This window comes from Macaca thibetana, chromosome 3, assembly GCF_024542745.1.
Source record: "Macaca thibetana thibetana isolate TM-01 chromosome 3, ASM2454274v1, whole genome shotgun sequence".
In the NCBI taxonomy this organism is placed as follows: domain Eukaryota; kingdom Metazoa; phylum Chordata; class Mammalia; order Primates; family Cercopithecidae; genus Macaca; species Macaca thibetana.
In genome coordinates, this window is record NC_065580.1 from 137,668,196 (window position 1) to 137,684,434 (window position 16,239).

At 47.1% G+C, this 16,239-nt stretch overlaps 1 protein-coding gene and 1 non-coding gene across 6 annotated transcripts in view; one reads left to right on the forward strand and one right to left on the reverse strand.

Moving 5' to 3' along the window:
• Window positions 1-14,541, reverse strand: part of FKBP6 (FKBP prolyl isomerase family member 6 (inactive)) — a 30,799-nt gene extending 16,258 nt beyond the window's left edge. Inside the window, exons 1-8 of one of the 5 annotated variants that reach the window (XM_050783751.1) lie at window positions 14,384-14,541; window positions 14,008-14,125; window positions 13,251-13,340; window positions 12,355-12,557; window positions 10,925-11,044; window positions 3,010-3,204; window positions 2,461-2,570; window positions 923-1,015 (exon numbers count right to left, since the gene is read on the reverse strand). In XM_050783751.1, coding sequence (XP_050639708.1) covers window positions 925-1,015; window positions 2,461-2,570; window positions 3,010-3,204; window positions 10,925-11,044; window positions 12,355-12,557; window positions 13,251-13,340; window positions 14,008-14,125; window positions 14,384-14,428 — 972 coding nt within the window. In that variant the 5' untranslated portion in view covers window positions 14,429-14,541 and the 3' untranslated portion in view covers window positions 923-924. Of the gene's footprint in view, window positions 1-922; window positions 1,016-2,460; window positions 2,571-3,009; window positions 3,205-10,924; window positions 11,045-12,354; window positions 12,558-13,250; window positions 13,341-14,007; window positions 14,126-14,213 lie in introns of all 5 variants that reach the window. The other 4 variants (XM_050783750.1, XM_050783753.1, XM_050783752.1 and 1 more) reach the window with 4 other exon arrangements.
• LOC126951772 (U6 spliceosomal RNA) lies at window positions 5,071-5,178 on the forward strand. Its single transcript, XR_007724636.1, has one exon. It is a non-coding gene; the product is annotated as a U6 spliceosomal RNA (small nuclear RNA).
• Window positions 14,542-16,239: the final 1,698 nt, after the last annotated feature.

Genomic DNA, 16,239 nt, shown 5'->3' on the forward strand with positions numbered 1-16,239 from the left:
GTAATGTGTTAGAGACACAGTCAAGTTGGAGGCTTTCGAGTTCTCAGGAGAAAGAAGATGAAGAGAAGCTTGACACGTCAAAGCCCAGCTCTATCAACCATCACATTCATGACTCTACTCATAGTCTCATGTTACAAGCAACTGCAAGAGAGTTTCACATAAAACATGGAAAAAAAAGTTTGGTTTTTTTTTTTTTTTTTGAAACAGTCTTGCTCTGTCGCCCAGGCTGGAGTGCAGTGGCGTGATCTCGGCTCACTGCAAGCTCTGCCTCCCGTGTTTACTCCATTCTCCTGCCTCAGCCTCACGAGTCACTGGGACTACAGGCACCCGCCACCATGCCCGGCTAATTTTTTGTATTTTTAGTAGAGATGGGGTTTCACCATGTTAGCCAGGATGATCTCGATCTCCTGACCTCATGATCTGCCCGCCTCGGCCTCCCAAAGTGCTGGGATTACAGGCGTGAGCCACCGCGCCCGGTCAACAAAGTTTTTAAAAAAAATAAATTTAGGCTGAGCACCGTGGCTCATAGCTGTAATTCCGGCTCCTCAGGCGGCTGAGGCAGAAGAATCACTTGAACCTGGGAGGTGGAGGTTGTAGTGAGCTCCACTGCACTCCAGCCTGGGCAACAGAGTGAGACTCTGCCTCAAACAAACAAACAAACAAACAAACAAACAAACAAATAGCGCAAGGCCCCCTGAACCTATACATTTAACCCGAAGGTCTGGGCAAACTTTATTCTCACGGGGAAGGCAGGCATGCAGCACGTGCATCCTGCATTACCGTTGTGTTGTTTGCTAGAGCAAGGAACTTGTCTACCCCTCGTCCAGCCTCAACCGCAGACAGCCACCATTCACCCTGGGCGGAGGAGAGCAGCACGCTTCTCCATCCTGAAGCCTGTGTGCCACCCCAGCCCTTTGATTACCTTCAGCTTTCTCCTGCTGTAGAACCATCGCCACAGCGCGCGAACATGCGGTGCCACATTTCTTTCTCTTTATCCACGTAGTCCCTGTAATCGCTGGAGAGGGAAATACACACTCATTAGAGAAGGTCTGTGTTTGGAGGAGGTGACATCTGGTGGCTGGAATTTTCCACTCACATCCAGAAACACTGAAAATTCATCAGGACTCAAACTGAATCGGGAAGGATGGAAGTAAGCTGGAGAAGTGGGGAGGCAGGGAAAGCTCCCACAGCTGGCCAAGGAGCCAAGCCCCTGGACAAAAAGCCCGTAATTGGAAGGGACGGCCGCCTTGAAGGGCAGGTGCCTCTGGCCATGAGGCTCCAGGCTGAGTCTCACCAAGAGACCCCACACCCTCAGCAGCCTCTAACCTCTCCTGATTTTCTCACTAAATAATGACCAGATCTGACAGGATACTTTTAAATACCAGAAAGGAAATTGCTGGCAAGTCCTAAAAGGCTTGAAATGTAACCTAAGAGATACTCACATCTGAGACACTGATGCCAAGCAAGATTTAACTAGCAATCTGGACTGAATGTTTAATATTAAGACAAGTAGAGAATTTCACCATTACAGAACATATACCTTAAAAGCCATGTACCTATTACCAAGTGATGGAGTTATGGGGGACTCCTCTTTATACATAGATATTTTCAAGGGTTTCTACAATGAACACAAAACTTCTATAATGAGAAAAAATTACATCACGAAAAGACTGGTGTGCTTAGTCATGTGGATAACAAGGAGGTCAATCTACGGGTATGAGTCAGACCCGAAAGGCCTGTTTCTGGTTGCACGAGGACCTACAAGGAGCCTTTCTGCACTTGGTTAGGAGCAGTGGTTCTTGGTGGAGCACGCAGGGAAGAGCACACCAGAAGACTCTTTTTAAGTGACATCAGGGCTGGTTGCAGTAGCTCGTGACTGTAATCCCAGCACTTTGGAAGGACGAGGTGGGGGGATCACCTGAGGTCAGGAGTTTGAGACCAGCCTGGTCAACGTGGTGAAACCCTGTCTCAACTAAAAATACAAAAAAAATTAGCCAGGCATGGTGGTACACGCCTGTAATCCCAGCTACTTGGGAGGCTGAGACAGGAGAATCACTTGAACTCGGGAGGCGGAGGTTGCAGTGAGCCAAGATCGTGCCATTGCACTCTAGCCTGGGTCACAGAGGGACTCCATCTCATAAAAAAAAAAAAAAAAAAAAAAAAAAAAAAAAAAAAAAAAAAAAGTTACACCCTCCCGCCTCTATAGGGGGTGCTTATTTGCAGTAGGGGAAACAGAAAGGTGGGCGATGATGGAGATGTATAGTTTGGCAGTCTGTCCCACCTGCTTGCTGGGAACTGCTAGTGCAGCGCACTGCTAAGCACTTCAGAAACCCAGCTGCAGAGGGGGCTGCCTCCTAACACTCTGGGCAACACCGCCAGACCATCCTTTACCCAGGTGGACAGACCAGAGTCGCAACCCCACCCATCTCCTCTCTTCATGCTCCTGCAAACACAGCTCACCTAGCCAGTTTCTTCAGCTCGTTATTGATGTCGTGATTGAATGGTTGCTCCCTCTGGGCTCGAACTAGAAAATCCCGGGCCTTTTGATACTCAGTCAGGAGAAGACAAGCCTGTTCCAAGGAGAGAACTTTAAAAGCACAGTTACAAAAGACAGCATCTGGCTGGGTGCAGTGGCTCACGCCTGTAATTCCAGAACTTTGGGAGGACAAGGTGGGCGGATCAACTGAGGTCAGGAGTTTAAGATCAGCCTGACCAACATGGCAAAATCCCATCTCTACTAAAAATACAAAAATTAGCTGGGCGTGATGGTGCACGCCTGTAATCCCAGCTACTTGAAAGGCTGAGGCAGGAAAATTGCTTGAGCCCAGGAGGCGGAGGTTGCAGCGAGCCGAATTTGCACCACTGTACTCCAGCCTAGGCGACAAGAGCAAAACTCTGTCTCAAAAAAAAAAAAAAAAAAAAAAGACAGCATTTATGCAGTAGCTGAGTTGAGCACTCCTATTACCTTTTTCTGTGTGTTTATTCCCAAGTCACTGGCTTCCCACTCACCTGTCCACACCTGAAGAGGGCCTTGGCATTCTTTTGGTCAATGATCAAAGCCTGCTCTCCATAGCGCAGGGCTATGGTGGGTCGGTCTAGCTTCAGGTATGTAAAGGACAGGTTCAGGAGAACAGGAAGCTTGGCGGCCTCCACCAGGTGCTGCGCTTCAGAGGGTGCTGATCGCCGGCGCAGAAGCAGCAAGGCCTGTGCAGAGGCAAGGCAGACGGTTAAGAGGAGTAACAGCCTTACCTGCAAAACCCTAACCAATCCACACACAAAAACTATCAGAGCTAAAAACTGGCTGTTATAGGTTGTAAGACACAAGATCAACCTAAAAAGTCAGGTACATTTCTTTTTTCTTTTTTTTTTTTTTGAGACGGAGTCTTGTTCTGTCGCTAAGCTGGAGTGATCTCAGTTCACAGCAACCTCCGCCTTCCGAGTAGCTGGGACTACAGGTGCGCACCACCATGCCTAGCTAATTTTTTCATATTTTAGTAGAGATGGGGTTTCACCATTTTGGCCAGGATGGTCTTGATCTCCTGACCTTGTGATCCGCCCACCTCAGCCTCCCAAAGTGCTGGGATTACAGGTGTGAGCCACCACACCCTGCCAAAAGTCAGGTATATTTCTATGCTCTAGCAACGAACAACCCAAAAATGAAATTAAGAAAACAACTCCATTTACAATAGCTTCAAAAAGAATACCATAAGTAGCAATAAACTTAAAACAAATGATACACTTGCACACTGAAAACTACAAAATGTTGTTGAAAGAAATTAAAGATGGCCAGGCGCAGTGGCTCACGCCTATAATTCCAGCACTTTGTGAGGCCAAGGCAGGCTGATCACGAGTTCAGGAGATCGAGACCATGGTGAAACCCCGTCTCTACTAAAAATACAAAAAATTAGCCGGGTGCAGTGGTGTCGCCAAGCTGGAGTGATCTCAGTTCACTGCAACCTCCGCCTTCCGAGTAGCTGGGACTACAGGTGCACACCACCTGGCATGGTGGTGCGCACCTGTATTCCCAGCTACTCGGGAGGCTGAGGCAAGAGAATGGCGTGAACTCGGGAGGCGGAGCTTGCAGTGAGCTGAGATGGTGCCACTGCACTCCAGCCTGGGTTAGAGTGAGACTCCATCTCAAAAAAAAAAAAAAAAAAAAAAAAGAAATTAAAGATGATTCAAATAAAATGGAAAAACATCTCATGTTCATTAATTGGAAGACTTAATATTAAGATGGTAATATTTCCCCAACTGGTCAACATATTCATGCAACCCTACCAAAATTTCAACATCCTTTTTTGTAGACACAGACAAGTTGATTAGATAATTCATATGGTGGCCAGGTGCGGTGGCTCACGCCTTTACAATCCCAGCATTTGGAAGGCCGAGGCGGGCAGATCACCTGAGGTTGGGAGTTTGAGACCCACCTGGCCAACATGGTGAAACCCCATCTTTACTAAAAATACAAAATTATCTGGGTGTGGTGGCAGGTGCCTGTAATTCCAGCTACATGGGAGGCTGAGGCAGGAGAATCACTTGAACATGGGAGGCAGAGGTTGTGGTGAACCGAGATCATACCACTGCACTTCAGCCTAGGTGACAGTGCGAGACTCCATCTCCAAAAAAAAAAAAAAAAAAAAAAAAAAAAAAAAAAAAAAATCATATGGAAATTCAAGGGACCCCGAATAGCCAAAATACTTTTGAGAAAGAACAAAGCTGGAGAACTCATATTTCCCAATTTCAAAACTTACTAAAAGAAAAAAATAAACAAAAAAACGAAACTTCCTAAAGCCACAGTAATTAAGGCAGTGTACCACTAGCATAAGGACAGACATGTAGATCAATGAAATCGAACACAGAGTCCAGAAATAGATTTATATATCTATAGTCAACTGATTTTCAATAAGGGTGTCCAGACCATTCAATGGGAGAAAATAACTGTCTTTTCAACAAATAGTGCTGGGACAAGAGGCTATCAACATGCAAAAGAATGTTTACCTCACACTACATGTAAAAATTAACTAAAGTGAAGCACAGCCCTAAAAGCAGAAGTTAACACTCTAAGACTCTGCACTCGATTCGGCAGCACGTATACTAAAAACTGGAAAGACAGGGAGAAGATCGGCATGGCCCCTGTGCAAAGATGACATGCAAATTCATGAAGCATTTCATATTTCTTTAAAAAAAACTATCAGACTTTAGAAGAACACATAGGTGTAACTTTTTGTGACCCTGGATTAGAAAACGGTTTCTTAGGTAACACACCAAAAGCACAAATAACCAAAGAATTAGACTTCATCAAAATATAAAACTTTTGTGTTTCAAAGGACACTACCAAGGAAGTGAAGAGACAGCCCACAGAACATCATAGAGCATTTGCAAATCCTATATTTGTTGAGGGTCTAGTATCCAGAGCACATCAACAACATTTACTCCTCAGTATAAAGACAAATGACCCAATTTTCTGATACGCATAGACTCTGAATAGACATTTTTCCAAAGACAGACAAATAGTCATTAAATGCATGAAAATATGTCCAATGTCATCAGTCATCAGGGAAATGGAAATCAAAACCACAGTGAGACACCACTTCACCCCCGCTAGGATGCCTCACTTTAAAAATATAAAATAAGTATTGGTGAAGATGTGGAGAAATTGGAAGCTTCGCACATTACTGGTGGGAATGTAAAATGGTGCAGCTGTTGTAGGAAAGTTTGGCAGTTCCTCAAAAATCTTTGACAGTTCCCACACGATCCAGCAATGGCACTCTAGCACATACCCGAGAAAACTGAAAACATGCGTTCACATGAGAACTTGTACATAAATGCTCACTGCATCAGTCATAATGGTCACGAAGTGAAAACAACCCACATGTCCAACTGATGAATGGACAAAGAGCAGCAGAGCCATCCAACGGAAAAGCAGCCTTACAAAAGAACGAGGGACCGGGCGCGGTGGCTCATGCCTGGAATCCCAGCACTTTGGGAGGCCAAGGTAGCGGATCATCTGAGGTCAGAAGTTCAAGACCAGCCTGGCCAACATGGTGACAACCCGTCTCTACTAAAAATACAAAAATTAGCCAGGTGTGGTGGTGGGTGCCTGTAATCCCAGCTACTTGGGAGACTGAGGCAGGAGAATCATTTGAATCCAGAAAGTGGAGGTTGCAGTGAGCTGAGATCATGCCATTGCACTCCAGCGTGGGCGACAGAGACTCTGTCTCATAAAAAAAAAAAACCACAAAAAAGAATGAGGTTTGTACATGCTACAACATGGATGAACCTCAAAGACATGCTAAGTGAAAGACGCCAGCCACAAAATGACACATATTTGACAATTATAGTTACACAAAATATCCCGAATAGGCAAATCCATAGAAACAAAGGAGAACAGAGGCTATCTGGGGCCAAAGAATTGTGAGTTTCATTTCGGGGTGAGGAAAATGTTCCAGAATTAGATAGTGGTGATGGCTGCACAACTTTGTGAATATACTAAAAACCACTGAATTGGATACTTTAAAAGCACACATTTTATGGTATGTGAATCATATCTCAACAAAAAAATAGTAAAACAATAAAAATGGGTGAAGGCAGACCCTGCACTCCCTGGGACTCCATTTGGAAGGTGCAAGTAGAATGGAAGAATTGGAAGGCCAGGGGCGGGGGGCTCACACCTGGAATCACAGCACTTTGGGAGACCAAGGTGGGCAGATCATCTGAGGTCAGGAGTTCAAGATCAGCCCGGCCAACATGGAAACCCCGTCTCTACTAAAAATACAAAAAATGAGCTGGGCGTGGTGGCGAGTGCCTGTAATCCCAGCTACTTGGGAGGCTGAGGCAGGAGAATCGCTTAAACCCGGGATGCGGAGGTTGTAGTGAGCTGAGATGGCGCCAATACACTCCAGGCTGGGAGACAGAGCATGACTCTGTCTCAAAACAAAACAAAACCAAAAAAAAAAAAAACCAAAAAACAAAAAAAAAAACAAAAAACCAAAAAACAGAACTGGAAAATGTGTCAGGAGATGGCAGCACAGGCAAAAAGTCATGAGCCTTCCTTGGTCTTCTCTTCCATCTCTAAACTCTGGGCATTCACCAGGCAAGTTCCCATCAACTGTCTCCACACCTACAGAATGGATTCGGGTCCCGTTCACATCACGAGCTGGAACCTCACGCCTGAACCCTGCTCTCATACCCAAATGAAATCGTGAAGCAAGTTGTCACCCGGAAACAGTTTTCTACAGGCCCGCTTACCTGCTCATTCCCATGAGTGATCAAAATTGAAAGTAACACATTCATTTATTCATTTCCCAGTTATTCCTTGGTTTAAAGTTTTTTCTCATACCAGGAAGCTTCAAGTAATTCCCTTCTTCCGTTTCCTTGATCTCTTACATATACAACTTCATCAAGTCTAACCATCCATTTTGTGGAAGTACTTTCAGAGTTTTTTCTTGTATTTGCACAATTCACAACTGCTTTAACACATTCCTGGATCCCGTTAACAGGTTTAGGCACAGCACACCCAGCACAGTGCCTAACATGAAATAGATCCTCATTAAAATGAAGTTTGTCATTTGACATGTCCTGCACACAGTGGTATGATGGTACGTGTTTAATAGCCAGCTCTCGGGGGGAGGCGGAGCCCTGCTTTGTAGCATTTGCCTATTCCTGTGCTGTAAATATTTCTACCAGAGCTAATTTCAAGCTACCAAAGTGACATTAACCAGGGCACAAAACTCCTGAAAATTTTACAATTGAAATTTTGAGTTTTCACGAGCTCCAGCACAACTACTACCTCTTCCCTGAACATGACTTTGATCGATCAAACACACTCTTCCTCAGTGGTTCCCTGCCATCCACTTCATCAAGTCCAAATCCACCCACGCATATTTGAATGTCTTCCTGAATGTGGCCGCCTCCTATGATTCCTTAGATGTAACCTATATTTCTGACTAGGAATCTACCAACTGTGGCCTGAATAGGTTCTGATCACTTCTGTACCTTAGCTCATCTTTCTTCGTGCCGAGAGTTTATGGTGGAAGGGACAAGACAGCTCTCAGGGACCTCTTTTATAAGGCCACTAACTCCATTCGTGAGCGTTTCATCCTCATGACCTCATCACCTTCCAAAGGCCCCACCTCCTAATATCACATAGATGATTAGGTTTTAACATACACATTTTGGGGAGACACAAACATTCAGACCACAGATATTGGTTAGCTGTTGGAACTGCATTTTATCTCCCTAGATTCAAATCCCTTGAAAGCAGGAACCCCAATACTTCTTGTGTGACCCAGAAAATGCTGAGCAAAAGGTGGAGACACAGTGGTGCTGACAATGTCAGTCTGCTGCTCCACAGACTGAGAAACTTTGCACTAGGAAAAGACATGCAAAACCTCTAGCTCAGCAAGGCAGGCTCCACACACATCCCTACCTTCTCCATCCCTAAGGGACTAAGACAGGTAGTACTCCAACATGAGCAAAGGACAGGAAAAGGACCAATAAACCCAAGGGGTCAGGGTGGGTGGCAGTGTGATGACTTCGCAGAGCGGTGCCAATGTAAAAGGGACTGGTCTGCCCCTCAGAACCTGGAAAGACCTGGGAACCGATGGAACCAGGAATTAGAGCTACCTGGTGGGGCTGAAAAAAGGAGGTCAGGTAAAATGTTCCCCCCACCCTCATTGCCCCTATGTGTCCAGATGGCCTCAGGAATCACGAGGTCTACTTTCTGGGAAAATAGAACCAATGAGGCCCTTGACTTGGGGGCAGGCTGGAGCAGATGGAAGGAAGGTAAGTATACTGGTAATGGGGCTATGAAAGGGAATCTCAATACCAGACAGTGAGAACCTCTGTCCTGCAGCCCTGCTCAGCTCCCAGAATGCTGGTCCCTCGGCATGTACACGGGGCAGAAAGAGGAGGACTCAATGGACCCTGAGAAAACACCTACGTACTCTGACGTGTGCAATCTCTCTTTTACCACACTGCCCCACCAAGTACCTGGAGTTCCCAATCAGCTCTGTGATGTCTCTTTTAAATCTTAGTGGTCAAAGATCACCAGCCATTTGAGGAAAGCCTCCGTGAAAGAGGGGGCCTCCTGTCTCCCAGCAGCTGCTCTCCCTTCCTTCATAGTAATAGGACTTTTTTTGGCCAGGAATACATACAACCAGAATATAGATATTTGCTAGCCTTCTTTGTAGCTAGGCAAGGCCTGGAGAACAGGTTCTGGAAAACATAATTCAGTAGAAGTGTCATATGACAAGAACCTTCCTTAACAGAGCCGTACATGTCCCCAGCCTTTCTTTCCTTCTGCTGCTAGAACTCAGAGACCCTCATCCTGGACTACAAGGCCAGAGTCCCACCCTAGAAATGAGAACTGGGTATCTGAAAATGTCTGGAGCAGAGTCACCAACTGGCCCTGGCTTGCATGCCTCTACTCTAGCCTTTTACACAAGTGAGAAATAAACCATCTTTAGGTCATTGACAAACTTAGTGCAAAAGGACACAGTCCCCAATATGTAGAAAAACCAAACAGAAAAAGAATGAGATTACATTATAATCAACAGTCTAAATATATAAAATAATACATGCATGAAACAAGAACAGAATGCTGGGGGGGGGGGGGAAGAACAAAGAGCCCTTCAATTCCTAAAATTTATTTTTTGTGGAGATGGGATCTTGCCATGGTGCCCAGACTGATCTTTAACTCCTGGCTTCAAGCCATCCTCCCAGCTTGGACTCCCAAAGTGCTGGACTTATAGGTGTGAGCCACTGTGCCTGGCCCCCCAGTTTTAAATGAAAAATGCATCAGAAGAGGTGGCCAAAAGTCAAGGAAAGCTTCCAGACAATGACACAAACAGGAGAAAAGTTGGAAACTAGTTTGCGGGGGTAGGGACAGCCAGAAGCTCAGTGCAGGAGGTCTGATAATAGGAGTTCCAGAAAAAGACGGCAGAGGGAACAAGAGTAAAGTACCAAAGAAATAACTCAAGAAAGTTTCCCAGAGTGGAGGAAAAGTTTCCTGAATGGAAAGATACACCATGGGCTCAACACAAATTTTAAAATACATACACACAGAGGCACATAACTGTAAAATTTAGGAATGCTGGAACAAATGATCTTCATCTCTACAGAGGAAAAAACACAGGTCACGTAGAAAGGAACAGGAACCTAAGTGGTAATAAGATTGTGTTGTTGTTGTTAGCTTTGAGCTCAGAACTAACAAGACCTTTTTTTTTTTTTTTTGAGATGGAGTTTCACTCTTGTTCCCCAGGCTGGAGTGCAATTATGCTGTCTTGGCTCACCGCAACCTCCATCTCCCAGGTTCAAGCAATTCTCCTGCCTCAGCCTCCCAAGTAGCTGGGATTACAAGCACCCACCACCACACTTGGCTAATTTTTATATTTGGGTAGAGATGGGTTTTCACCATGTTGGCCAGGCTGGTCTCAAACTCCTGACCTCAGGTGATCCACCCGCCTTGGCCTGGCATGAGGGTTTTTTAAAATGAGGTTTTTCTTAATGGCTGCTCATGGAAAGTAAGGAGAAAGACAAAAATCTGTTTTTTTGCCGGGCGCGGTGGCTCACGCCTGTAATCCCAGCACTTTGGGAGGCCAAGGCGGGTGGATCATGAGGTCAGGAGATCGAGACCATCACGGCTAACACAGTGAAACCCCATCTCTACTAAAAATATTAAAAAATTAGCTGGTGGGCACCTGTAGTCCCAGCGACTCGGGAGGCTGAGGCAGGAGAATGGTGTGAACCCGGGAGGTGGAGGTTGCAGTGAGCCGAGATTGTGCCACTGCACTCCAACCTGGGCGACAGAGTAAGACTGTCTCAAAAAAAAAAAAAAAAAAAAAAAAAAAAAAAAAGTCTGTGTTTTTTAAACAAGGAAGTTTTCAGGATCTAAACTTACACTTAACTTTTAAATCATTCTTACCCTTTTATATCTCACTTTGGCATCACAGAAACGATTCTGGCGGAAAAGGTAATTGCCAAACTCCCGTTCTGTAGCTGCCACTTTAAGGACCTTCTGAAGTGGATATTGGTCTTGCTGCTCCTGAGGACCAGAGACAGGAATACTCAGCAGGGAAACCCAAAAGCCGTAACACCACAAGCAAAGTGTTAGTACATGTGAGCCCAGGAGTTCGAGACCAGCCTGGGCAACACAGTGAGAACACATCTCCATTTAAAAAAAAAAAAAGTAATTGAAAGAAAGAAGTGTTACTACAGCTGTGAGCTCTTCTTTTTCAGATCATGTACTTCTGTTTACAGCCTTCTGTGTTGGAGTCACTTCTGAATCTGACAGAAGCCACACAGGTGTTATAACCGGTCCCATTTTACACACTAGAGCCAGAAGGAAGTCTACTTCTTCAGTCTTCCCCCGATGTTCTCTGAGGAAGCAGTCTCCCATGGAATTAGAAACTGATGGAGCTTGCCAAGCACAGAAGTCAGTGCTCAAAACCACTATTTGGCCACCAAGCATCGAACAGGTCTTGGTTTGCTCAGGGCCCTGGTGGTCTTTATGGTCGTGATGCTCTACCCTGGCCATCTTCAGAGTCACCCATAGAGCCTCTTTGGTCCCAGCCCCACCCCCACAGATCCTAAACCAGTACACCACAGGTGGGACCAGGCATCTGCAAGAAACTCTAATCTTGGAAGGATGAAAAAAGGGTGAGCTCCCTCACTTGGAGTGCTGACAATTTAGCAGGAGAGATACCACGTGAAGATACAAAACCTGGGAAGGACCTCTAAGGCCACAGATAGAGTCAGTGTGAGATGGCATGATAAAGACAGTGCCTGTGACTGCTGACGGGGTCAGAAGCCCTGCATCTAAGGGACAGGGTTAAGTGAAAGGCTACAAAGAGGAGGCAAGACTTAAGTGGTAAGAACAGTGGTCATACATTCCAGTTTGCCTGGGACTGTCTCAGTTTAAACCCGACGTCATGGGTAACCCCTCCAGTGAATAGCCCCTTTTACTCTCACCTGTGCTGGGCTGGACAATCAATTATCCAGTCACCCTAGTTATGAGCTACCAATGCCTGCCTTGCTGGAAATCAAACAATGATGAAAAGCAAGTGCTGTCTCACAGGGAGAACTAGGCAAAGGGTGACCGGAAAATCAGTTCAAACCACAAATCCTTAAACTCACAGCCTTACCTCGCCCCAGCGCATTTATCTACACATGAGAGCTATTACTAAGACAAACACAGACTAGGAAGCAGAGGAACTCCGCCACCACCGCCCAGGTGCCGCGGGGGCACCCTGGAGCGGACAATCAGCAGCAGGGCAGGCTATCTGGAAGAATTACCAAAAACAGCAACCCATTCGTCTCTCTGTAAAGTGCTGACATCTGTGCTCTGGAACTTACAGCTGAGAGAGCACAAAACTTGTCCGACTCAGCAGAGTCTAGGAAGTCAAGCAGCTCAATCTCGAACAGGACAGTGGTGTTTGGGGGGATTAAGGGAGGGCAGCCCAAAGTTCCATAGGCGTAGTTCGGTTTGAACAGAAACCTGGCCAGCTCTCCTCTCCGCATGCTCAGAAGACCCAGCTCCATGCCCCACAGTGTAATATCTGTAAGAAGACACAAAAAAGGTGGGTGAAGCTTGCTCAGTATCCTGCTCAATGCTATCAGTTTCTTCCCCTTCTAAGTCAGCAGTACTTTGGCCTCCATGTCTCCCTCACACAGTTCCCTCTTCCTGCAATGTCTTCCTCCTGAGCCTACGCCCAGCTTCTACCGATAGAAATTTTATTCAAACTTCCAGGCTCAGTTCAAATGCTGCCTATTCCAGGAAGCCTTCCTTGAACCTCCCAGCTAGAATTAATCATGCCTTCATTAAGCACACCCACAACACTGCTTTCACCTCCCAGGCACTCATCCGATTCTACCAAGTGAGCTGAGTGCAGGTCAGTCTCCTCCACTACATTGTGAGGTCCTTAACGGTGGAGATGTTCTAATCTTCTGAGTACATCCTCTCTTTTCACCATGTATTATGAGAAGCAAGCATTCAATCGATTTTTACTTAATGAACACAGAAACATTCCCAGTGGTTAGTTAAGTCAGAGTGCAAAGATACCTTGCCCGTTAAGCCATCTCCCAAATGCCCAGGTCTCAAGGGGAGAGAACATGGCTGTTTTACCAAAACCCAGCCTCAGCAAAGCCAACTCAAAGAATCCGCGCTTTGAGCAGTCTTAATAGCCTGAGGTATGCTGCTTCATCTCGCCCCTAAACAATCCCTTCTTCTCCAGCTCCCACTCTGAATTTACCCTCTCCAAGTTTCATTAGCCGAGGAGTTTTCCTAAAGTAATTAGAATCGAAGGGTCTGTCCATGTGTTCCAGGTATCCAGAGTATTTCACTAGGATAGAAGAAAGAATGTAAAGAAAATGGACCCAAAACACCCATGCCTCTATAATATCGAGTCTCATTATCACACAGAAACAACGCGATCAGATGAGCTTAAGCTGCCCGACACCCTGAGGTACAGGAAAAAATCTTCTCTCTGCATTTTGGGTGCCTGCCCTTCGGCTCAGAGGTTCAAGAGCTTCGTGGAAGCATCACGCAAAGGGGACATAGGGGTCCCTAGCTTTCCTCTTAAAAAAACTAATTCAGCCCGGAAGCAGCGGCTCACGCTTGTAATCCCTGCTACTGGGGAGGCTGAAGTGGGAGGATCACTTGGGTCCAGGAGTCTGCTAAGACCAGCCTGGGCAACATACAGAGTCCCCCATCTCTACAAAAATATTAAAAATTAGCCGAGCATGGTGGATCACGTCTGTAAATCCCTTATTTGGGAGGCTGAGGCTGGAGAATCACTTGAGCCCCGGAGGTGGAGACTGCAGTAAGCTATGATTGCACCACGGCACTCCAGCCTGGGCAATTCAGCGAGACCCCATTTCAAAAACAAAAATCCACTTCAAACAAAGCATTTCCAACCCCATTAAATGCTTTTTGAAAATGTGGCCTCTCTTTCCCCAACAGAGAGTGCGATGACATGGATCCTGCGGACAAACCGCCCCAGGGCACACCTAGCACCGAAGCATCAGGCGCCACCAGGTCTCCAGCTCCTTCTCGGATGACATCCTTCAGCACGCCCCGGTCCCCCGAGATGTCCAACATCCTCTGACTTAACCGCTCGTACAGGGACTGGTGGAGAATGAAAGCCAGGCCTCAGAGCCTCAGACCCACCCGGCCACCCCTCGTCATCGACGCCCCGAAACATCCGGGCCCTCACCTGGCCGGGGGCGTCGTCCCCTTCCAGGACCCCCTGGTTTAAGGCGCTTCCCCCCATGTCCTTGCTGCCCTCCCTGTGGCGTGAGCCTTCAGCCTGGTGCGCCCCGCTGCCCTCCCTAGCTGTGACTTTGGTGGGGTTCCGAAGGCCCCTTTATACCCGGCAGACCCTACCGATGGCGGCATTCCATTCTGGGGCCACGAGAAGGCACTCATCATTTCGTTCCAACTGTCGCCAACGGCCCTGGCTCTCGCGAGCTCTGGAACTACATAGGCCGCGCCGTGAGGTGCGAGGTGCGGCCGGTAATAGGAGCGCACGAAACGTGATGGGATATGTAACGCGACCACGCAGGGCACGTTGGGCACGTGCAGGGGCGTGAGGTGGTGGCATATAATGGGAGCGCGCAGTGCATGATGGGGCACGTGAGGGAGCGCGAGGGGGGGCCTGTAACCGGAGCGTGCGGGGCATGATGGGGCACGGACGTGGGGCGGTTAGGTGGGGCACGTAATTGGAGCGCGTGGGGCATGATGGGGCACCTAACTGGAGCGACAGAAAGCATGATGGGGAACTTGCAGGGGTGTGAGGCTGGGTACGTAATGGGAGCGCGCGGGGAATATTGGGGCACCTAACGAGCACGCAGAACATGATGGGGCATGGGTGCGAGGTGGGGCACACAGTGGGAGCGTGTGGGCATGATGGGACACATGGCAAGGCTGTCAGGACACAGGGGAGCACTTTTGGAACACGTGACAGGGCTGCCGCCCTTGAAGGAACCCTCGGAGTGGCTGCGTGGTGGGGCACGTGGGGCAGGTTCAGGAAAAAGGATGCAGCATGTGATTGCAGGGCAACCTGGTGAGGACATGAGAGCCATCTGCCACCAGCAGAGTTCAGGGCTCCCAGCTGTGGGTTACATCCACCTTCTTCCACTTTCCTTCTTCCATTGTGTTCTAGAGAAATTTAGGCCCAGACGAGACACTGATTGACTGATTGATTGATTGATCGACAGAGGCTGGCTCTGAGCCCAGGCTGGAGTTCAGTGATGGATCTCAGCTCACTGCAGCCCCCACCTCCTGGGCTCAAGAGATCCTTCTGCCTCAGCCTCCCCAGTAGCTGGGATTACAGATGTGCACCACCAGGCCCAGCTAATTTATTTTTTAGTTTTTAACTTGCTGGAAAGATGGTTTGTAGCTTTGTTGCCTAGGCTGGTCTTGAACTCCCGACTTCAAGCGATCCTCCCATCTGGGCCTCGCAAAGTGCTGGGGTTATAGGCGTAGGCTGTAGCCAGCTTTCAATACTGCCCCAATTGGGAGTTAAGTTTCCAACACATGAAATTAGGAGGATACATTCAAACCACAGCAGTATATTATGACCATAATATTCATTAACTGTGTAACAGGCCAGGTGTGGTGGCTCACGCCTGTAATCCCAGCACTTTGGGAGGCCAAAGCAGGTGGATCACTCGAGGTCAGGAGTTTGAGACCAGCCTGGCCCACATGATGAAACCCCATCTCTACTAAAAATACAAAAAATTAACTGGGCGTGGTGGCAGGCGCTTGTAACCCCAGCTACTTGGGAGGCTGAGGCAGGAGAATCACTTGAACCCGGGAGGTGGAGGTGGCAATGAGCGGAGATCACACCACTGTGCTCCAGCCTGGGCAACAAGAGTGAAACTGTCTCAAAAAACAAACAAAACGTGTGTAGCAGAGTGTCATTGAATTTCTAAACGTTGAAAGACTTCACATTTAAAAAAAAAAAAAAAAAAAACCCTCACAATTCAATATTATTGAGTGAAAGAAACCAGACACAAAAGAGTACATTCTATATGATGCTGTTTATGTGAAATTCAAAAACAGGCCACATGACAGCATGGTAATAAGGACAGTGGCTGTCCTTGTTAGGAGTTATGACTGGGAGGAGTCAGGAGGGAGCTTTCTGGAAACACTACATCTTGCTCTTGAGTGTGTGCGTACATACAGCAGGTGTTTATCAAGCTGTGTGGTTAAGATTTGCACACTTGTATATGTTATAC